At 37.8% G+C, this 23,468-nt stretch overlaps 1 protein-coding gene across 3 annotated transcripts in view; it reads left to right on the top strand.

Moving 5' to 3' along the window:
* The window catches only part of PPP2R3A (protein phosphatase 2 regulatory subunit B''alpha), a 218,635-nt gene that overhangs the window by 171,685 nt on the left and 23,482 nt on the right, over window positions 1-23,468 (top strand). For all 3 annotated transcript variants that reach the window (XM_020889172.2, XM_020889171.2, XM_020889173.2), the window contains 3 exons: window positions 18,156-18,331; window positions 18,825-18,943; window positions 21,364-21,470. In XM_020889172.2, the coding sequence (XP_020744831.2) occupies window positions 18,156-18,331; window positions 18,825-18,943; window positions 21,364-21,470 (402 nt within the window). The remainder of the gene's footprint in view (window positions 1-18,155; window positions 18,332-18,824; window positions 18,944-21,363; window positions 21,471-23,468) is intronic.

Below are 23,468 nucleotides of genomic sequence, written 5' to 3'. Positions count from 1 at the left end.
AAATACCCAGAAGTGGAACTGCTAGATCATATGGTAGTTCTATTTGCAATTTTTTAAGGAACTCCCTACTGTGTTCCATAGTGGCTACACTAATATATGTTTCACAGTTCACAAGGATTCCCTTTTCTTCACATCCTTGCTAACAGTTGTCTTTTGGGTAACAGTCATTCTGACAGGTACGAGGTGTCTCATTGTGATTTTGATTTTCATCTCCCTGATAATCAGTGATGTTCAGCATCTTTCCATGTACCTGTTGGCCGTTGTATGTCTTTCCCCCCATTCTTCTCTCTTCCTGGGAAGATGTCTACTAAGATCCTCTGCCATTTTTTCAGGTTTTTGTTTTTGGTTTTTTTTGCTGTTGAGTTTTATAAGTTCTTTATATATTTTGAATATTAATGCCATATCAGCTATGTAATTTGCAAATATTTTATTCAGTAGGTTGTCTTTTTATTTTTTTATTTTTGATGGTTTCCTTTGCTGTGCAGATCTTCTCTGTTTCTCTGGAGAAGGAAATGGCAACCCACTCCCAGTATTCTTGCCAGGAAAATCCCGTGGACGGAGGAGCCTGATAGGCTACACTCCACGGGGTCGCAAAGAATCGGACACGACTGAGCGACTTCATCTCACCTCACCTTTGCTGTGCAGAAGCTTTTTAGTTTGATGTGGCTGACTCATGTATTTTTTATTTTATTGATTTGCTTTTGGTGTCAGACCCAAAAAAAACATTGCCAAGACCAGTGTCAAGGAGATCACAGCCTAGAAGCTTGGTTTCAGGTCTTATATTCAAGTCTTTAATCCATTTTGAGTTGGTTTCCGTGTGTAATGTAAGACAGTGGTACAGTTTTGTTTGCATAAAGCTGTCCATTCTTCACAATACCCATTATTGAACAGATGTTCTTTCCCCCATTGTATATTCTTGTATATTGTATATTCTTGGCTCCTTTGTTATAAATCAATTGATCATATATGTGTAGATTGATTTCAGGGCCCTATTCTGTCCCACTAATCTACGTGTCTATTTTTGTGACAGCCATAGTGTTTTGATTATTATAGTGTTGTAGTATAATTTAAATGAGGTAATGTGATGCTCTGGTTTTGTTCTTCTTGCTCAAGTTTGCTTTGACAAGTTGGGATCTTGTATAATTCCATACAAATTTTAGGATTGTTTTATTTATGTGGAAAATGTCATTGGAATTTTTATAGGAATTGCATTTAATCTGTAGATGACTTTGGGTAGTAGGGACATTTTGACAACATTAATTATTCCAGTGCATTAGAATGAAATATCTCAATTTATGTGTAGCTTCAGTTTCATTCATCAGTGTCCTATAAGTTTAAGTACACAGATATTTCACCTCTTTGCTTAAATTTATTTCCATATATTTTACTTCATTCTTGATGCAGTGGTAAATGGATTTATTAATTTCTCTTCCTGCTAGTTCATTGTTACTGTGTAGAAATGCAAAAGGATTTTGTATATTGATTTTGTATCTTGCAATTTTATTGTGTTTATTAGTTTTTAACAGTCTCTTGGTAAAATCTTAAGGTTTTCTATATATAATATTATCTGCACCTAGTGACAGTTTAATTCTTCATTTTAAATTTGGTTAGCTTTTCTTTCTTTCTCTTGCCTAATTGTCCCAGCTAGGACTTCCAGTACTACATAGAGTAAAAGTAGCAAGAGTGAGTACCCTTTTCTTGTTCTTAGTCTTAGAGGAAAAGCTTCCAGCTTTTCACCATTGAGTATAATGTTAGCTGAAAAGCTTCATCTTTTCAAAGAACCAGCTCTTAGTTTCATTGACTTTTTATTATCTTTTAAATCTCTTTTTCATTTATTTCCACTCTGATCTTTGTTGTTTCTTTCCTTCTATTACTCTTGGGTTTCATTTGTTCTACTCTTTCTAGTTCCTGGAGGATTAAAGTTCAGCTGTTTGTTTGAGATATTTCTTGGGTTTTGATATAAGCATTTATCACTATGTCCCTTATTATGTTGAGATACGTTCCCACTATACCCACTTTGTTGAGAGTTGTTATAATTAATGGATGTTGAATTTTGTCAAACACTTTTTCCACATCTATTCAGATGATCATATGTTTCTTACCCTTCCTTTTGTTCATGTACGTTGTATCACCTTGATTGATTTGCAGATGTTGAACTGAAATGAATCTTGGTTTATGAACCTTTTACTTTGTTGTTGCATTTGGTTTACTAATATTTTGTTGAGGTTTTTTCATCTATAATTATCATAAATATTGGCCTGTAATTTTCTTGTGGCATCCTTGTCTGATTTTGTTATTTGGGGGTAATGCTGGCCTCAAAATTAGTTTGGATATTCCTTCCTCTCCTGTCTTTTAGAATAGTTTGAGAGAACCAGTGTTAATTCTTTTTAGATGTTTTATAGAATTCACTAGTAAATCTGGTCCTAGACTTTACTTTGTTGGGAGGTTTTTCATTACTGATTCAATCACCTTACTAGTAATTAGACTGTTCAGATTTTCTTTTTTTCGTAATTCAAATCTTGGTAGGTTGTATGTTTTTAGGAGTTTATCCATTTTTTTCTAGCTTGTCAAGTTTGTTGGTGTGTAATTGTTCATAGTAGCCTCCTATAATCCTTTGTATTTCAGTACTGTCACTATTAATGTTTTCACTTTCACTTCTGGTTTTATTTGACTTCTCTCTCTTTGGGAGTATAGCTGCAGGTTTTCAATTTTGTTCATCTTTTCAAAGGACCAGCTCTTAGTTCCATTGACTTTTTATTGTCTTTTTAACCTCTTTTTCATTTATTTCCACTCTGATCTTTGTTGTTTCCTTCCTTCTATTACTTTTGGGTTTCATTTGTTCTAATCTCTCTAGTTGCTGGAGGATTAAAGTTCAGTTATTATTTGAGATATTTCTTGGGTTTTGATATAAGCATTTATCACTATGAATTTTCCCCTTAGAACAACTTTCACTATATCCTGTAAGTTTTGGTATGTTGTATTTTGATTTTCATTTATCTCAAGGTATTTTTTGCCTTCTTTTATTTCTTTGATATGTTGGTTGTTCAGTATCATGTTGTTTAATTGCTACATATTTGAGAATTTCCCAGTTTTCTTCTTGCAATTAATTTCTAGTTTTATACAACTGTCAGAAAAGATGCTTGATAAAATTTGAACTTTCTTAAATTTATTGACATGTTTTATAGCATAATGTATGATCTATCTTGAAGAAACTCTCATGTCATTTGTGAAGAGTGTATTTTGCTGCTTTTGATGGAATGTTTTGTATGTATCAATTAAGCTCATATGACATGTCATTTAAGATATGTTTCCTCACTGATTTTCTATCTGAATGATGTATTCATTGATGAAATTGTGGTAGTTAAGTATCTTACTATTGTTGTATTGCCACCTATTATTGTATTGCTGCCTATTTGTCCATTTAAGTCTGGTAGTATTTGTTTTATATATTGAGGTGCATAAATATTTACAAATGATATGTCCTCATGTTGATTTCTATATCATTCTGCAATGCCGTTCCTTCCCTCTTATTACAGTCTTTATTATATAAAGTCTTTTGTCTGACACAAGTATTGCTAACCCAGCTTTCTTTTTGTTTCCATTTGAGTGAAATCATTTTCCATTCCTTCACTTTCAGTCTGCGCATGTCTTTACAGTCAGTGAATTTTTGTATGCAGCATATAGCTAGGTCTTGTTTTCTTATCCATTTAGCCAGTTTGTGTCCTTTGATTGGAGAATTTAGTCCATTTACATTTAAAGTAATTATTGATAGTTATGTATTTACTGCCATTTTGTTAATTGTTTTCTGATTGTTATTGTAGTTCTCTGTTTCTTTCTTCTTATGTTCTCTTTATAGTGTGATGACTTTCATGGTATGCTTAGATTTCTTTATCTTTTGTGTATCTCTTATAGGTTATTGCTTTTTGGTTACCATGGGGCTTACATAAAAAAATTATGTTAAGAACACTCTATTTTAACTTAAGTTTGAATGCATTCTAGAGCTCTACATTCTTGCTCTCTCCTGTCATTTTTTATTGTCACATTTTACATCTTTTATATATGTATTAATAATAGTGATTTTTACTACTTTTATATTTTAACTTTCATATTTTATAAATAATTCACCATCTTTACTATGTATTTGTCATTACCTGTGAGATATATACTTTCATGTGTTTTCTTGTTACTAATTAGCCCCATTTTTTTCAGTTTTAAAAAAGTACTTTTATTTCTTGTAAGGCCAGTTTAGTGGTAATAAACTCTGTTAGCTTTGCTTGTCTGGAAAACTCTTTATCTCTTCTTCAGTTCTTGATGAAAACAATGCCTGGTAGAGCACTCTGGGCTAGAGTACTCCACACTTTAAATATACCATGCTGCTCCCCTGTGGTCTACAATTTTTCTGCTGAAAAATCAACTCATCATCTTATATGGGTTTCCTTGTATGCAGCTAGTTTTGTTTTTCTCTTGCTGCTTTTAAGATTCTCTTCTTGTCTTTAGCTTTTTACACTTTAATATGTGTTCCTGTGGATCTCTTCGGGTTTCTCTGTTTTGGAATTCTCTGGGCTCCCTAGATCCAGATGTCTGTTTCTTTCACCATGTTAGGAGTGTTTTCAGCCATTATTTCAATTAAGTTTTCTGTTTCTGCCTCTTTCTCTGTCTCTTCTCCTTTTCAGACCCCTGTAATGCAAATATTGGTCTGTTTGATACTGTTGCATAAGTCATTTAAGCAGTCTTCACGTTACTTCATTCTTTGTGACTTTTGCTCCTGACTGTATGAATTCCGTCTTTGAGTTCATTGATCCTTTCTTCGCTTCATCTAGTCTGCTGCTGGACTCCCCTAGTGTATTTCATTCCATTATTGTATTCTTCAACTCTGTAACTTCTGTTTAGCACTTTTTTATATATTTTCTGTCTTTGTTGAAGTTCTCACTGTATTCATTCTTTCTTCTTCTGAGTTTTGTGAGGATTTTTATGACCTTTATTTTGAACTCTTTATCAGGTTAGTCAGTTATCTCAATTTCATTAAGGATTTTTTTCCCTTGTTCTTTAGTTTGGAACATCTTTCTCTCTTTCTTCATTGTGCTTGACTCCCCGTGTTAGTTTCTATGCATTAGATAAAACAAATCCCTCTCCCAATCTTGAAGTGGCTTCACATAGGACATGAACATTATGGTTCAACTCTGCCCTAGCTCTTGATTGTCTTTCAAACCTCTGTACTCATCCAAGCATCCTATTTTAAGTTTGATGGTTCCCAGTAGTTAAGAGTATGTGAAGACTTGTCAGTGTCCGAAAGGAAGGATCTCAGGCAGCAGCTAGATTCAGGCTGATTAAAAGCTAGCCATGGAATTTTCCAGACAAGAGTACTGGAGTGGGTTGCCATGTCCTTTTCCAAGGGATATTCCCAACCCAGGGATCAAACCCAGGTCTCCCGCATTGCAGGCAGACACTTTACCGTCTTGAGTCACCAGGGAAGTGGGAGACTCTCATCAGCAGCTCTTAAATTATGCAAATGTATAAAATCTTACGGCACCACAAGTATAAGTCCCACTTGCCATCAGAACTAACTAATTGGGAGATATCCCTGGGCAACAGTCAAAAAAATCAGGGGTGCTAAATAACTATCTAAATTCCTTTCTGGGAGGTACTGGTAGGCTGAGGCAAGACAAAGTGAGAGTGAAAGGATGGCATCCATCACCTTGTGTTCCCTAAAAGCACCTCCATAGGGCCCTAAATGTGAGCCAAACCCAAGGCCTGTGGCTAAAGCCAGTGCTCCAGCACACATAAGTACACATTTTTCACAGAAAGACTGGTGGGTTTATATTTCACTCTGCTGTTTGCATAGTGCTCTGGTTTGGTAGCTTACAATGAACTGTCTCTCCAGCTGTTATAGTCTCATGGTACCTCGGAATGCAAGGCCCCCTGGCCACCAGAACCAGGTGATCAGGTGCCCCCTGGGTGGCAGCTGGTAAAACCAGGGCTCCAGATATAAACCCGGGGCAGCAGACGTGCACAGAAATCCCTCACCCGGAGCTGCTGGGGCTCTGGGGTACAGCAGACAGTGTGAAGAAGCCCGCCCTCTGAGGCCTCCGGGAAGGGTCGCCCTTAGCCTGTGTCTGATGAAGGATCTCTCTCCCTCTGACCAGCTGTGATGGTAGGCTGATAGGCTTCTTTAACAGGCTGGGCTCCTGGGTGTGTTGCCTCTTGCTTTGCCCTGGGAGTGGCAGCTCTTTAAGAATTCTTTCTCCTTTGGTTACAGTCCTGTGGAACCGATGAGTATAGCCCTGTTGGCCACCAGAGCCAGACAATCCAGAGATGTCCCTGGAGGCAGCCAGTAATCAAGGTGTCAGACAAGTTTATTATAAGCTCTTTTCTGAAAGATACAACCAGCTAGAGATGGCAGAGGGGACGCTCAGAGATTGCATCCATCAGTCCTCATTCCCTGAGAGCTCTTCTGTTGACCTATGGATGTGTGCCAAATCAGAAGCCTGCCCCTCAGGCCCAAGTTCCTGGTTAAGCAAATAGGCTTCTCACTGAAAGACTAGGAGTGTTTTCTGGTCTGCTGTCTGTGCTGTCCCCTGGATATGGTAGCCTGCTAAGAACTGTCTCAAATTGTTATGGTCCCATGCTATGGTACCATAGCCATGCTGGCTTCCCGAGCCAGGCAATCAAGTGGCATTCCCCCAGGTGGTGCAATAAAAGCTGGAGCACCTGACATAAAAGCCAGGACACTGGTGAGATACTGGTGTTCTGTAAAGCAGTGAGAGAGTGGGAAATTGGTGCCCTCTGGCTGGAGTGAGCCACAGAGAGAGTGTAAAGATGGTGCCTGCTAGTGTCTGTCCTTTCAGCGTAGCCAGGAGGCCCCTAGATGTGCATTAAATCAGATGCTTGTCCCTTAGGCCAAGGCTTAAAGATAAAGAAATTCGCCTCCTTAATAGAAAACCTGGCACCTTTATAGTGGCTGCTTCTAAACTGGGCCGTGGTGCAGGTGAGACCAAGCATACAAACACTTTAAGAGCCTTTTCTCACTTCAGTATAGCCTTGTAGGACTCATGGACTCTAGTCTCGTTGGTTTTCAAAGCTAAATGTTTCTGGGAGAGTCCAGGTCAAGATGGCAGAAAAAGAAAAACTAAGCTCATCTCCTCCCACAGACACACTAAAACTACTTTATATGGAACAGCTGTCTTTGAGAACAACCTGAAAACTAGCAGAACAAATTTTCTACAACTCTAGATATAAATAAAAGGCCACATCAAGACAGACAGGAGAGGCAGAGATGGATTCCAACAGAACCCATGCCCCTGAGACAATGCCGCAAGCAGCAGGCGTACGATAACCGAGGAGGTCCCCCCTTGAGGAGCAAGAGGCTCAAGCCCTATGTCGGGCTTCATGGGCCATAGGCCTACTCAGGGAAGATGAGTTGATGAATCCCCACAATGTCTGGCTTTGAAAATCAGCTGGGCTTATGTCCAGGAGAGCCTAAGGACTGTGGGAAAATAAAGCTCTGCTCTTGAAAAACTCACACAAGCTCACTTACTCTGAGTCCCTGCACAGAGACAGCAGCTTGAAAAGCACCTGGATCATACAAGAGGGAGACTTATTTTAGGGCATGTGCCATAAAAGGCAGGTTTCTGGTGGATCTTTCTCCAGTGATAGAACTGCAGTTGGGCATCCTTTTTGTTTTTACTCTCCTGTTCTGCCAGGTACCATTTCTGTCGCTCTCCATCAACCTACCTAACACCTTGGACCCATCCCCAGCATTCCTCTGAGAACTCACACTGCCCAACCCACCCACCTCAACCAGTGCCTCCAAAATAGCACCCACCCTGCCCTACCTGGCAAGTAGTCCCAACCAGCACCAGCGCCCCTCAGAAATGGCTCCTGCTAGAGAGGACAAGCCTTGCACACTCATGTACCCACAGCAGTCACAGCCAGGCTTCACGGACAGCCAGGCTGGGGGCTAGCCCTACCCACGAGGTTGTCAACAGCAGTTGTAGCCAAGCCACTCAGCTAGCCAGGTCAGGGACCAGCTCCATCTACCAGTGCACACACAGCACTTGCAGCCCAACCACAACAAGAAGGCATACACAGCACATACAGGAGATGACAGGAGGATCTCGCTCTGGGGCCTGGGGTGATGGTGCCACTGGGCCCACAGATACTTACATAGGGCCAGCCTTTCAAGAATGAGAGATGTAGCTGTAATATGTAGAAACAAATACAGAGAGGCAAAATGAGGAGACACAGGAATAGCTGACAAATGAGAAAACAAGACAAAACCAAGGGGAAAAATAAACAAAATGGAGATAAGCAATTAACCAGATAAAAAGTTCAAATTAATAGTCTTAAAGTTGTTCACTGAACTCTGGAGAATGGATGAACTTGGTGAGAACTGCAACAACGAGATAGAAGATATAGAAAAGAACCAATCAGAACTGGAAAATAGATTAACAGAAATGAAAAATACACCAGAGGGAATCAACAGCAGACTAGAAGATGCAGAAGAATAGATCAACAATCTGAGACAGGGTAGTGGATATATTACCCAATCAAAACAGCAAAAAAATAAAATAATAATAATTTTTAAAATGAAGGTAGCTTGGAACTTCCATGGTAGTCCAATGGTTCAAACTCCATGCTTCCACTACAGGGGGCACAGGTTTGATCTCTGGTAAGGGAGACAACATCAAGTGTATTAACATTCACAGGGGTCACAGAGAGACAGAAATTTTTCTTCAAAACATATTTGAAGAGAAATGACTGAAAACTTTCCTAACCTAGCTAGCAAAACAGACATCCAAGTCCAGGATGCACAGAGTCCCAAATAAGATGAACCCAAGAGACCCATACCAAGATACATTATAATTAAAACCTCAAACATTGAAGACCAAGAAGAAATCTTTAAGTAGGGACCCACATAAGGCTATCAGCTGACTTGTCAGCAGAAACTTTTCAGGCCAGAAGAGACTAACATGGTATTCAAAGTGCTAAAAGAAAAAAATTACAACCAAGAATACTCTACCTGGCAAGACTATCATTCAGAATTGAAGTAGAGTTAATGGGTTTCACAGAGAAGTAAAAGCTAATAATGTTCATCACCACTAACTGAGCCTTATAAGAACTGATAAAGGGACTTCTTTAAACTGAAAAGACAAGGACATAACTAGAAGCATGAAAATCATGAGAGAAAAAACATCACTGGTAAGGGCAAACATGTACTAAAGGTCAGTCACCTACAAAGCTAATATGAAGGTTAAAAGACAAAAATAGTAAAATCACCTATATATGAAACAAATAGACCATACACAAAAAGATGCAAAATATGTCAAAAACATAAAATACTGGGGTGGGGGGTAAGTAGTGCTTTTAGAATGTGCTCTGACTTAAATTACCATCCATTTAAATAGACTGCTGTTTACATAGGTTGTTGTTTATGAACCTCATGGTAACCACAAACCTAAAACCTATAATATACACACAAAAAAATAAAGAAAAAGGAATAGAAACAACACAATAAAGAAAGTCATCAAATTACAGGACCAGAAAAGAAGAAATGAACAGAGGAACTACAAAAAAATTAACAAAATGGCAATAAGTACATACCTATCAATAACTGCTTTAAATGTAAATGGACTAAATGTTCCAATCAAAAGAGAAAGGTGGCTGAATGGATTAAAACAACAAGACCCGTTTATATGCTGCATACCCAGGCTTCAGATCTAAAGACATACACAGAATGAAAGTGAAGGGATAGAAAAAGCTATTTCATGCAAATGAAAATGAAAATAAACCTGTAGTAGCAATAATATCAGGCAAAACAGACCTGAAAGCAAAGAAGTTACAATTGACACAACAGAAATATAAAGGATCATAAAAGATTACTATAAACAACTATTTGCCAACAAAATGAACAGCCTAGAAGAAATGGGTAAGTTGCCAGAAACATGCAACCTTCCAAAGTGAATCAAGAAAAACAAAATTTGAATTTTTTTATTTAATACTAGAAATACTAGACAGATGCCTAGTAATGAAACTGAATTAGAAATTTTAAAAAACCTCCCAACAAACAAGCCCAGGACCAGACAACAGGTAAATTCAACACACTTAAGGAAGAGTTAATACCTATCCTCCTCAAACTATTCAAAAAAATTGAAGAGGAAGGAACTATTCTAAATTCATTCTCTGAAGCCAGCATTATGCTGATATCAAAACCAGATAAAGACACTACAAAAAAAATTACATGCCAGCATCCTGGATGAACATAAATGCAAAAATTCTAAACAAAATATTAGATATCAATAGTATAGTAAAAGAACCATACACCATTATCAAGTGTATTCCACAGATGCAAGGATGGTTCTATATACACAAATAAATCAACATGATATATTGCATTAACAAAGTAAAGAATAAAAACCACATGATGATTTGAATCAATGCAGAAAAGGTGTTTGACAAAATTAAATATCCATTTTTTATAAAAACTCTCAATAAAGTGGGTATAGAGGAAACATGTATCCACATAATAAGAGCTGTGTATGACAAACCAGTAGCTCAGAAAATACTTAACAATGAAAAGCCAAATGCTTTTCCTTTAAGATCAGGAAGAAGGAAAAGTGTCCACTATTGACACTTTTATTCAAAATAGTATCAGAAGTCCTAGCCACAACAGTCACACAAGAAAAAGAAATAAAAGGCATCCACATTGGAAAGGAAGCAGTAAAACTGTCCCTATTTGCAGATGACATGATAATATATATAGAAAACCCTAAAAACTCCACCAAAAAAATAAAAACTCCACCAAAAAAAATAAAAACTATTGAAACTAATATATGAATTCAGTAAAATTTCAGGATACAAAAATCAATATATAGAAATCAGCTGCATTTCTATACACCAATAATGAACTATGAGAAATAGAAATTAAGACAATCCTATTTACAATTGCAGCCAAAAGAATAAGAATAAAATTTGCCAAGAAAGTGAAAGACCTATACTCTGAAAACCATTAAACACTGATGAAAGAACTAATGTTGTTAAAATGTCCATACTACCCAAAGCAATCTACAGATTCAATGAAATCTCTTATCAAAGTAACAACAGCATTTTTTGCAGAATTGAAACAAAGCATCCTAAAGTGTATTCTAGAACATGAAAGACTGTGAAAACCAAAGCAATTTAAAAGAGGAACAAAGCCAGAGGTGTCATACACCCTGATTTCAAACTGTGCTACAAAGCTATAGGAATCACAACAGTATGGTTGTGGCACAAAAAGAGACACATAGAGCAACGGAGAATAGAGAGCCCAGAAATAAAGCCCCTCTTATATGGTCAGTTAATGTACAACCATTCACAGGAATGGGCGAATTTAACTCAGATGACCATTATATCTACTACTGTGGGCAAGAATCGCTTAGAAGAAATGGAGTAGCCCTCATAGTCAACAGAAGAGTCGGAAAGGCAGTTCTTGGGTGCAGTCTCAAAAATGACAAAATGATCTGTTTGTTTCCAAGGCAAACCATTCACCATCACAGTAATTCAAGTCTATGCCCCGACCAGTAATGCTTAAGGAGCTGAAGTTGAATGGTTCTATGAAGACCTACAAGACATTCTAGAACTAACACCCAAAAAAGATGCCCTTTTCATTACAGGGGCCTGGAATGCAAAAGTAGGAACTCAAGACATACCTGGAGTAACAGGCAAATTTGGCCTTGGAGTTCAAAAAGAAGCAGGGCAAAGGCTAACAGAGTTTTGCCAAGAGAATGCACTGGTCATAGCAAACACCATCTTCCAGCAACACAAGAGGAGACTCTACACAGATAGTCAATACCAAAATCAGATTGATTATATTCTTTGCAGCCAAAGATGGAGAAGCTCTATACAGTCAGCAAAAACAAGACTGGGAACTGACTGTGGCTCAGATCATGAACTCCTTATTGCCAAATTCAGACGTGAATTGAAGAAAATAGGGAAAAACACTAGACCATTCAGGTATGCCCTAAATCAAATTCCTTACAATTATACAGTGGAAGTGACAAATAGATTCAAGGGATTAAATCTGATAGAAGGAGTGCCTGAAGAACTATGGATGGAGGTTCGTGACACAGTACAGGAGGCAGTGATCAAGACCATCCCCAAGAAAAAGCAATGCAAAAAGGCAAAATGGTTGTCTGAGGAGGCCTTACAAATAACTGAGAAAAGAAGGTAAAGGCAAAGGAGAAAAGGAAAGATATACCCATTTGAATGCAGAGTTTCATGAATAGCAAGGAGAGATAAGAAAGCCTTCTTCAGTGATCAATGCAAAGATATAGAGGAAAATAATAGAATGGGAAGACTAAAGAGCTCTTCAAGAAAATTAGAGATACCAAGGAAACATTTCATGCAAAGATAGGCACAATAAAGGACAGAAACAATATGGACCTAACAGAAGCAGAAGATATTAAGAAGAGGTGGCAAGGATACACAGAAAAACTATACAAAAAACATCTTCACGACCCAGATAATCATGATGGTGTGATCACTCACCTAGAGCCAGACATCCTGGAATGTGAAGTCAAGTAGGTCTTAGGAAGCATCATTATGAACAAAGCTAGTGGAGGTGATGGAATTCCAGCTGAGCTATTTCAAATCCTAAAGATGATGATGTGAAAGTGCTGCACTCAATATGCCAGAAAATTTGGGAAACTCAGAAGCGGCTACGGGAATGGAAAAGGTCAGTTTCCATTCCAATCCAAAAAGAAAGGCAATGGCAATGAATATTCAAACACATTTTCAAGCACAAAAACACAATATTCAAGCCCAATTGCACTCACTTCACACACTAGCAAGGGAATGCTCAAAATTCTCCAAGCCAGGCTTCAACAGTACATGAACTGTGAACTTCCAGATGTTCAAGCTGGATTTAGAAAAGGCAGAGGAACCAGAGATCAAATTGCCAACATCCACTGAATCATCGAAAAAGCACAAGAGTTCCAGTAAAACATCTACTTCTGCTTTATTAACTACACCAAAGCCTTTGATTATGTGCATCACAACAGACTGTGGAAAATCCTTCAAGAGATGCGAATACCCGACACCCTTACCTGCCTCCTGAGAAATCTGTATGCAGGTTAAGAAGCAATAGTTAGAACTGGACATGGAACAACAGACTGGTTCCAAATCGGGAAAGGAGTACATCATGGCTGTATATTGTCACCCTGCTTATTTAACTTATATGCAGAGTACATCATGAGAAATGGTGGGCTGGATGAAGCACAAGCTGGCATCAAGATTGCTGGGAGAAACATCAATAACCTCAGATAGGCAGATTACACCACCGTTATGGCAGTAAGTGAAGAAGAACTAAAGAGCCTCTTGATGATAGTGAAAGAGGAGAGTGAAAAAGTTGGCTTAAAACTCACCATTCAGAAAACTAAGATCATGACATCTGGTCCCATTCTTTCATTGCAAATAGATGGGGAAACAATGGAAACAGTGACAGACTTTATTTTGGGGGGCTCCAAAATCACTGCAAATGGTGACTGCAGCCATGAAATTAACAGATGCTTGCTCCTTGGAAGAAAAGCTATGACCAACCTAGACAGTATATTAAAAAGCAGAGACATTACTTTGCCAACAAAGGTCCATACAGTCAAAGCTATGGTTTTTTCAGTAGTCATGTATGTATGTGAGAGTTGGACTATAAAGAATGCTGAGTGCCAAAGAATTGACACTTCTGTGACGCTGGAGAAGATGCTTGAGAGTCCCTCGGACTGCAAGGAGATCCAGCCAGCCGATCCTAAAGGAAATCAGTCCTGAATATTCATTGGAAGAACTGATGCTGAAGCTGAAACTCCAATACTTTGGCCACCTGATACAAAGAACTGACTCATTGGAAAAGATCCTGATGCTGGGAAAGGTTGAAGGCAGGAGGAGAAGGGACGACAGAGGGTGAGATGGTTGGATGGCATCACTGACTCACTGCACATGAGTTTAAGCAAGCTCCGGGAGTTGGTGATGGACAGGGAAGCCTGGCATGCTGCAGTCCATGGGGTCGCAGAGTCATACACCAATGAGCAACTGAAGTGAACTGAATGTACAACTGTGGAGCCAAGAATATACAATAGGTAAAAGACAGTGTCTTTAATAAATGATATTGGGAAACTTGACAGCTTCATGCAAAAGAATGAAACTGGATCACTCACAATGCCGTATACAAAATATAAACTCAAAAAGGATTGAAGGCTTAAATGTGACATCTGAAACCATAAAAAACTCCTAGAAGAAAACATAGGCTGTACACTCTTTAAAATTAGGCTTAGCAGTATTTTTTTTGAATCTGTCTCCTCAGGCAAGGGCAGGAAAAACAAAAATAAATAAGAGTCCATCAATTTTAAAGGTTTTGTGCAACGAAGGAAACCATCAACAAACATAAAGGCAGTTTACTGAATAGGAAGAAATACTTGTAGATGATATATCTGATAAGGGGTTAATATCTAAAGTATATTTTTTTTAAACTTACATAGCTCAGTATCAAAAATCCCAACCTGATTTTAAAATGAGCAAAAAGCCTGAACACACACTTTTTCAAGAAAGACATAGAGATGGCCACAGATGCATAAAATGGTATTCAGCATCACTAATCATCAGTGTAGTGCAAATATAAACCACAATGAGCTATCCTCACACCTTTCAGATTGACTGTTATCAAACAAACAACAAATGACAAGTGTTGGCAAGGATATGGAGAAAAGGGGACCCTTATGCACTGTTACGAGAATGTAAATTGGTGCTACCACTATGGAACAATGTAGACGTTCCTCTAAAAATTAAAAATAGAACTGCTGTATGATCCAGTAATTTCACTTCTGGGTATTTACCCAAAGAAAATAAAAATATTATTTTGAAAAGATACATGCTCTCCAACATTCACTGCAGCATTATTCACAATACCCAACATATGGAAGTAACCTAAGTATTCATCAATAGATAAGTGGATAAAGGTGATGTGATACACACATACACACGGTGGAATTTTACTTGGCCATAAAAAAAGAATGAAAGCTTGACATGTGAAACAACAGGAATGGACTCTAAGGGTATTATGCTAAGTGAAATAGGTCTGACAGAGAAAGACAAATACTATATGATTTCATTTATATGTGGAATTTAAAAATCAGACTAAACAGAAACACCCATAGAGAGAACACAGTAGCGGTCACGAGAGGGTAAGCGGGTGGTTGGGTGAAATAGATGAAGGGAATTAAGAGGTACAAACTTCCAGGTATAAAATAAATAAGGCACAGGAATATAGTGTATAGCATAGAGAATATAGTCAATAACACAGTAATAACTTTGGTAACAGATGGTTACTAGACTTATTGTGGTGACCAATTCATAATGTGTACAAATGTCAAATCACTCTGTTGTACACTTGAAACTAACTGTCCGCCTCTTTACGACCCCATAGACTGTAGCCTACCAGGCTCCTCCATCCATGGGATTTTCCAGGCAAGAATACTGGAGTGGGTTGCCATTTCCTTATCCAGGAGATCTTCCTGACCCAGGGATTGAACCTGGGTCTCGCACATTGTAGGCAGACGCTTTACCATCTGAGCCACCAGGGAAGTCTGCTAATATAATATTACATGTCAACTATATTTCAGTTTTTTAAAAGGAAGGGAAAAAGCTAGATTTGAGGGTATTTGTCTCAGTTGCAGGTCTTAAAAGTTGGGTTCACAACATGGGATTCAAACTGTTTGCTCCTCAAGGAAAAGCTCTGGATTTCCAGTTTCCTCCTAATTGTGGGTCAGTGTGCTGGGGTTTACAGCAAGATTGTGTCTCAGCATCTCCTATCCACTAAATATGAGTTTTTCTCATTTTCCCAATAATGGAGAAGTCACTCAGCTAGTTTTTAGGGTTTTTTCAGAAGAAACTGGTCCATCTGTAACTATATAGATGCATCCGTGGGAGAAAGCGAGTTCCTATTTGACCATCTTGAACCAGAACTCTGAAATCAGTCCCTTGAAGAGATACCTGAACTCCCTTGTTCATTACAACATTATATGATATCAAGCTAAATGTCTCTCACAGAATAAATAGATAAATAAAATGTGGTATATGTATACACACACAATAGAATATTATTCACCCTTCGAAAAGGAGGAAATCCTGTCATTTGCAACATGGATTAACCTGGAGGATATTATACTAAGTGGAATAAGCCAGGCACAGAAAGTCATACATGATCTCTTATATGGGAATCAAAAAAAAAGTCAGACTTAATAGAAGCAGAAAGTAGAATGGTGGTTACCAGGGGCTGGGGGTATGAGGGAAAAGAGGAGATGCTGACCCAGTGTACAAAGTTGCAGTTATACAGGATGAATAAATCTATAGAGATCTAACGTAGAATATGATGACTATACATTTAGTATAATGTTTTAAATGCTGAAAATTCACTTAAGAGGGTAGATTTCAGGTCCTCTACATCCCTACTATCCTGCAAAATAGTAATATTGTGGGGAGATGCTATGTTAAGCAGCTTTACTGTAGTAATTATTTCACTGTCTATATCACATTATTTTGTTATATATCTTAAATACATACAATTTTTACTTTAAATGTGTTTAAATTTTTTAAATAAAATTAACCACAGTAAGAAAGTAAAAAGAAACATAGGATTAATCTTACTTACATCTCTTATTTAATACCATATATCTAAAATATTTTTCCAACATGTAATCAGTATAAAAGTATTGATAAGATGTTTTACTGTTTTTTTTCTTACAGTCTTCGAAATCTGTATTTGCCCTTAAAGACATCCCAGGGATTTTCCTAGTGGTCCAGGGGCTAAGATTCTGCATTCCCAATGCAGGAGGACCGGGTTCAGTCCCTGGTCAGGGAACTAGATCCCACATGCTGCAACTAATATCTGGCACAGTCAAATAAATAAATATTAACAGAAAACAAATTTTTTTTTTAAAAGACATCTCAAATTGGGTTATCCACATATGGCTAGCGGTCACCATATTGGACCATGCTGATTTGAATAACAAGAATTCCAGAAAGAGAGTGAATGATGAGAAAGAGAAGCAGAGAAGACATAAAACAATTTTAAGAAAATGTCCAAGAACTTAAGAATACTAGTTTCCAAACTGAGGAGGCTCTGAGCCCAGCAAAAGTGAATTCGATCCAGACCAAGGCACTTCATCAGTTTTATTTTAAAACACCAGGAACTCAGAAACCTCTGTAGGCTTCAAAGGGGAAAAAAAAAAAGAGGTTGCAAAGGATCAGTGGCTTTAGACTTCTCAACAACAGTGGATAAATGGAGGAGAGTGAATCAGGGCCTTTAAAATTCTGAAGAAAAGAACCATCATGCCATAATTCTATATATACCAACCACATTAGGGGGTAGATAAGGGTATTTTCAATGATCTAACATCCAAAAAATGTACCTGCTATGCTCCCTTTTTTAGGAAGCTACTGAAGAATGTGTTTTACCAAACAAGGAAGCAAACCAAGAATGATGAAAATGTGAGATATAAGAAACAGGAGAAAGCTGAAAGGATTCCCTAGGGTGAAACTATAAATCAGGCCTAGAGATCAACCAGTCCAGATTAGAATAGGTCAGAGGAACTGAAAAAGATTTCAAGGAAATGCAATTGATAGAATACCCAATGGGACTGATTATGGACGTAGAAAACTAGCAGAAGTCTTTGAATTAGTGGTAATAACATGTACTGTGTCCCAAAACTAAACAAAAGAGATAAAAGGAAAATGTAAAGTTATAAACTGTGAATGTTGAGTAATTTATCTATGCTAAGAGGTTATAAAGGGCATGTGGGTAAGGTGGAATGAGTAGCAAAAGACCTGAAACCTCATCTTTCATAGTGCAAAATTAAACCACAGTCTTTAAATCAGAAATACAAGAAAGGAACAATATAGACATCTTAACTGAAATGTAAAGATAAAAACCAAAATAATCAAGTGTTGAAAATGCTTGAATCTGGGGAAGAGAAAATTTTAAAAATGACTGCCATTTTTTCTAATAAATTTTGTAAAACTATGTCTAAGTCCAAAGTATACCCATATATAACTTTTAAAAGAAACAAACAATAATAAATCTGAGTGAATAAAAGAGGTTTAACAAGCCATTGCTAATGAGTATCCTTACCTCCTAGCATTGAGTACTGGTTCCGCTGTATGGATGTGGATGGGGATGGAGTGCTCTCCATGTACGAGCTGGAATACTTCTACGAGGAGCAGTGTGAACGGATGGAAGCCATGGGCATTGAGCCCTTGCCATTCCATGATTTGTTGTGCCAGATGCTTGACCTGGTGAAGCCAGCCAGTGATGGTAAGATTGAATAAAGAGCCAAGTTGCACTGTTCATCTCCATTACAGAGTGGGGGTTGTAATCCTGGATTGTTCCAAATTATTTAACTTCCCAGAGTCTTCCACACAGGCTATCCAAATACAGAAGTATTTAAGTTTCTGCTTTAGCATCAGCATAGAACTAACGATGGCAAATTCAGTAGGCAGATTAGTGGTAGCCAGTTGGGGAGGATTGCAGAGGGGAGTGAGACTGTTTGATGGGTACAGAGTGTCCTTCAGAGGTGAAGAAAATGCTAGGGCATGTGATAGTGGTGATGCTTATGCAACATTGTGAATGTATGAAAAACCATTAGAATGGTTAAAATGGTGAATTTTATGTGAACTTTACCTCAAAAATCAAATTTTTATAATCAAATAAGCATATGCATATATCCTTTTAAACTTCAGTAGAAGGTTTTTTTTTTTCCCCACTTCGAAAAAAGCCTTTGAAATTTACCAGATTTGTTCTTACACAGGCAAAATAACTCTACGAGATCTGAAGAGATGCAGAATGGCTCACATCTTTTATGACACTTTCTTTAATCTCGAGAAATACTTAGACCATGAACAAAGAGATCCCTTTGCAGTCCAGAAGGTACCAGTATAGTTTTAACTTCTGTTTGAGGGATGCAATATCAGGGGATGTATGCTTCAGATAAAAGTGGCCTCTGTCTGCAGGAATTTTGGTATTTAAAAAGGCTTACATTTAAAACATTTCATCACATACTGAAAAGAAAGAATAAAGGACTTAGAGCCCATCTCTTCCCATAGCTAATCTTCAAATGTAGGTAATAACCTGCATCTACCTTTCACTGAATGAATTGTGTGTTTTGTGTACTTCCATATACATAGAAACTGGTTACAGAAAATTTTGAAATAATTGTCTTTCTCACTTTCAAATCAATAAACGTGTGTTCATCTTATTATTCATTAAAAAAAACCTATATCAATAGATACATCTCTGTTACAGAGTACACTGGGCTTGATTTAACTGTACCATTCAATTTCGGGATGGCATGGTAATGAAAACTAGATGCTCTCCAAGATAGACAACCTTCAGATAGATGTAACACTTTTTCAAGCGGTAATGATGACTGTACATGACATCAGTTTGAAGTCATTCTACAGCTGAAGAGCTGTGAGCTGCCTTCCCCATACGCAAAAACCTGTGGACTCTCAGAAAACCCATGTCCAGAAAAAAACAAAAAGCAGAATGAATATCACCACTTCTTCTATTCCCCTGTTTAAAGAGTAAAAACTATATTAATGGAAAAGAACTGGTTGAGTACACTACAGGAAACTTCCTCAGTCGTCTTTCATATGTTGCATAACTGTTTGACCTAAATATTAATAGCCAAGAATACAAGGACCAGCTTCTAAAAACAAATACTCTGCACCAGAACTTGGGGCCTATCAAGGTACATTATCACTAGCCTAAAGTCAGTATTATATTTCATTGAGTTTAAAATATCCCATTATTTTATATACCTTTAAAGAAAAAGCAATTATAAATCTAAGATGCATAGCAATTTCAGACATGTTTAAAAGGTGGGGTGAAGTTCTTCAAATGGATTATAGTAATTAACACATTGTGTAGTCAGTATTAAGGTACTTACGTTCTAGCATAACTAACCTTACATCCTAGAGCAATGTTAACCCAATTTCATTATGGAAAAACATCATTTTACCTAGAACATATAATCTAAGATGCAGCCTGTATTGTAGAAGGAAAAGAAAATATATACTTTTTCCCCCCTTCATTTTTTTATTTGTATTACAAATTTTACTTTAAATTTTTCCTCTTTTTTCTTAGAGGTAGTAATTATCAACATTCTGATCTGCAAAGAATGCTATTAGTAAGTGCCTAGTAAATTCCAGGTACTGTGTTGAAGAGACACTGGAGGTTATATAGAGATAACTCAGTATATAAAAAGAACGGGTATATAGAGATGACAAGGACAGGAGAACAAAAGTTGGCAACCAAGCATACATAGTACAATGAAGGAAGTGACTGGGGGAGAAGGGCTGTTTCTAAGAAGGTAACTCAGATGGCAGGGTATCCGAGCTGGCTGTGAAGGAAGCAATCAAAATTCGCTAGAGGAGGGGATGGTATATTTCAGGTTAAGTTTAAGTCACTCAGTCCTGTCTGACTCTTATGACCCCATGGACAGTAGCCTCTGTCCATGGAATTCTCCAGGCGAGAATAGTGGAGCAGTATATATATGGCTGATTCAAGTTGAGGTTTGACAGAAAACAACAAAATTCTGTAAAGCAATTATCCTTCAATTAAAAAAAAAAGAATAGCGGCGTAGGTTGCCATTTTCTTCTCCAGAGGATTTTCCCAACCCAGAGGTCGAACCCAGGTCGCCTGCATTGCAGACAGACTCATCACCATCTGAGCCACCAGGGAAGCCACATTTCAGGTGGGCAAATGCGAACCACAGGTCACTCCAGATCACTGCTATGCCAAGTGTGAGGGGAGAAGGGGCTAGAGAAGTCTCTGATTACAAGGCTGAAGAATCTAGACCCAAACAGTCCAGCTGATGCACAGTGCTTAATAATTTTGTGACTCAGGGTGTAGAAAATCAGTTTAGGAGTGTGCCTTTAGTGCCTCTCTCAACATGTTCAGGGCTTCCCTGATGGCTTAGCTGGTAAAGAATCAGCCAGCAATGCAGGAAACCCCAGTTCGACTCCTAGGTCGGGAAGATCCGCTGGAGAAGGCATAGGCTACCCACTCCAGTATTCTTGGGCTTCCCTGGTGGCTGAGCTGGTAAAGAACCCGCCTACAATGAGGGAGACCTGGGTTCAATCCCTGGGTTGGGAAGATCCCCTGGAGAAGAGAAAGGCTACCCATTCCAGTATTCTTTCCTGGAGAAGTCTGTGAACTGTATAGTCCGTGGGGTCAAATGAAACATATTTCACATAGGTTTTTTCAGGATGTAAAACATTTGTGATGACCTATCTCCAATTTTTGTTTTTGATTCTGTTTCCTGTGGCCATCCCCTTCCCAATCAGGATGTTGAGAATGACAGTCCTGAGCCTTCCGACTGGGACAGGTTTGCTGCTGAAGAGTATGAGACCCTTGTAGCAGAGGAGTCTGCCCAAGCACAGTTCCAGGAAGGGTAAGTTTCCCTGTGTCTTGTGAACTTTTTTAACAGGGGTAACCACATTAGGATCACCTGTAAAAAACTCAAGCTAGTAGTCCTTTCCTGTTTTTGCCATGTCATAAAAACGAGTGATTTTAACCCAATTTTAGTTGAGTGAATATTCCCCCAGCAGTCTTCTCTTCCCTTCACTGATTTTATAAAAAGTCTTCTTATGTGCCATTTCCTTTAATGAAGTTGTACCTTCCACTGAAAACGGAGATCACTGTGCAGTCATACTACTTTGTTAGGGATGTTAGTAAACCCTATAAACACAGGAGAACTGAAGCTCTTTTAAATAATAAAGATCTATATTATGATCATCAAAACAAACCTTTATCAGACATGGTTTTGTGCATTCAACTCTGAATAAGTTAACTTCTACAAAGGGACCATGGTAAGAAATTAAATTGTCCAAGACTTTTACTGCTTAGAACATTTCAGTATCTATAATTTGTTGGCTGTTCTCACCTTCTAGTGATTTCTTTAGCAGCTCCTCTATAGTCACTGTTTCTGTAAGGCTCTCAATTAATCCTTATTATTAATGTAATACTTTTTTGAATAGGCAGTATAGTCATTTAATATTCAAAATTAAAGAATAAATAGTAAGTTTCCTGCTACTCAGTTCCCCCCAGAAGCAACCACTATTATCACTTTATGTGCTTTTCCAAGGATGCTCCATCCTGTTCCCTCCCGTTCTCACACTCTCTCTTTATACATATGTATATGTGTATAAAAGCAAATACACATATACATTTTTTTTCTTTCTTTTTTTCTCTTACATATATGATGGCATACTCACTATTCGGTTCCCAGCTTTTTCCACACTTTTGATAAAGTTTCTGTTACATGAGTTCTGGGGACCTGCTGAACAACATAGTATCTATAGTTGACATGTGGTGCTGTGCAGTTTAACATATATTAAGATAGATCTTATGTTAAGTGTCCCTACAAAAGAAAAAAAAGAACACAAGGAAATGTCTGGAAGTAATGGATATATTTAGTGCCTTGAATGTAGTGATGATATGACAGATATCTGCATATTCCAAAATCATCAAGATGTATTCACTAAGTGTGTCCAGTTTTTTGTATCAAACTTCAATAAATCTAAGAACAGTAACAACAAAGCTTGGGAGAACAGCATGGTGAACAAAATACTTGTATTTTGTGATCATTGAGGTATAAATGAGGCAGCATAAATATCTGGGGATCCCTGAGTGTATAAAAAAATTAATAAAAGAATAACTGAAGATTGGAGGAAAAACAAATCAATAAATTGGAAATTATTCCATAAATATATTCAGTGAATGTGCTAAGTTTCTTATAACTGCATAATATTCCACTGTATAGTTACACCATTATCTTATATTCCTCTGTTCACAGACATTATAGTGAAAATAGTGAAATATTAGAGATATAAGGTTGCAGTGAATAATCTTAAATACATGTTATTTTATACATATTTGGGATAAATTTCTAGGGTGTATTTAACAGATAGGGCTTCCCAGGTCGGACAGTGGTTAAAGAATCTGCCTGCTAGTACAGGAAACACAAGAGATGTGGGTTCGATTCTTGGGTCAGGAAGATCCCCTGGAGTAGGAAATGGCAACCTGCTCCAGTATTCTTGCCTGAAAACTTCCATGAACAGAAGAGCCTGGCAAGCTACAATCCATGGGGTTGCAAAGAGTCTGACACAACGGAGCACACACGAACACACACACACACAGAGCAAACTCACAAATACAGAGGGTTTTAGAGAAGCCAGTAAGCAATGACAGAGACCCAGAATTAGCAGTGGCAGGAAGCCGTATCACCCCTAGGCCTGAAAGGACCAGGAGATGACAGCATCGTCAGAGCCCAGAGGAGCAGCTTGTTCACAGGCATGATTGAATTCTTTGTCAATGAGCTTTGTTAGTTAGGAACTGGGGTAAGTTTACTGATTTTATGAAGCAATATCACTACCGTTAAGAACATGTG

This window comes from Odocoileus virginianus, chromosome 4, assembly GCF_023699985.2.
Source record: "Odocoileus virginianus isolate 20LAN1187 ecotype Illinois chromosome 4, Ovbor_1.2, whole genome shotgun sequence".
Classification (NCBI taxonomy): Eukaryota; Metazoa; Chordata; class Mammalia; order Artiodactyla; family Cervidae; genus Odocoileus; species Odocoileus virginianus.
The sequence above is the reverse complement of the archived record's forward strand: the minus strand, read 5'-3'. Positions and strand labels throughout refer to the sequence as shown.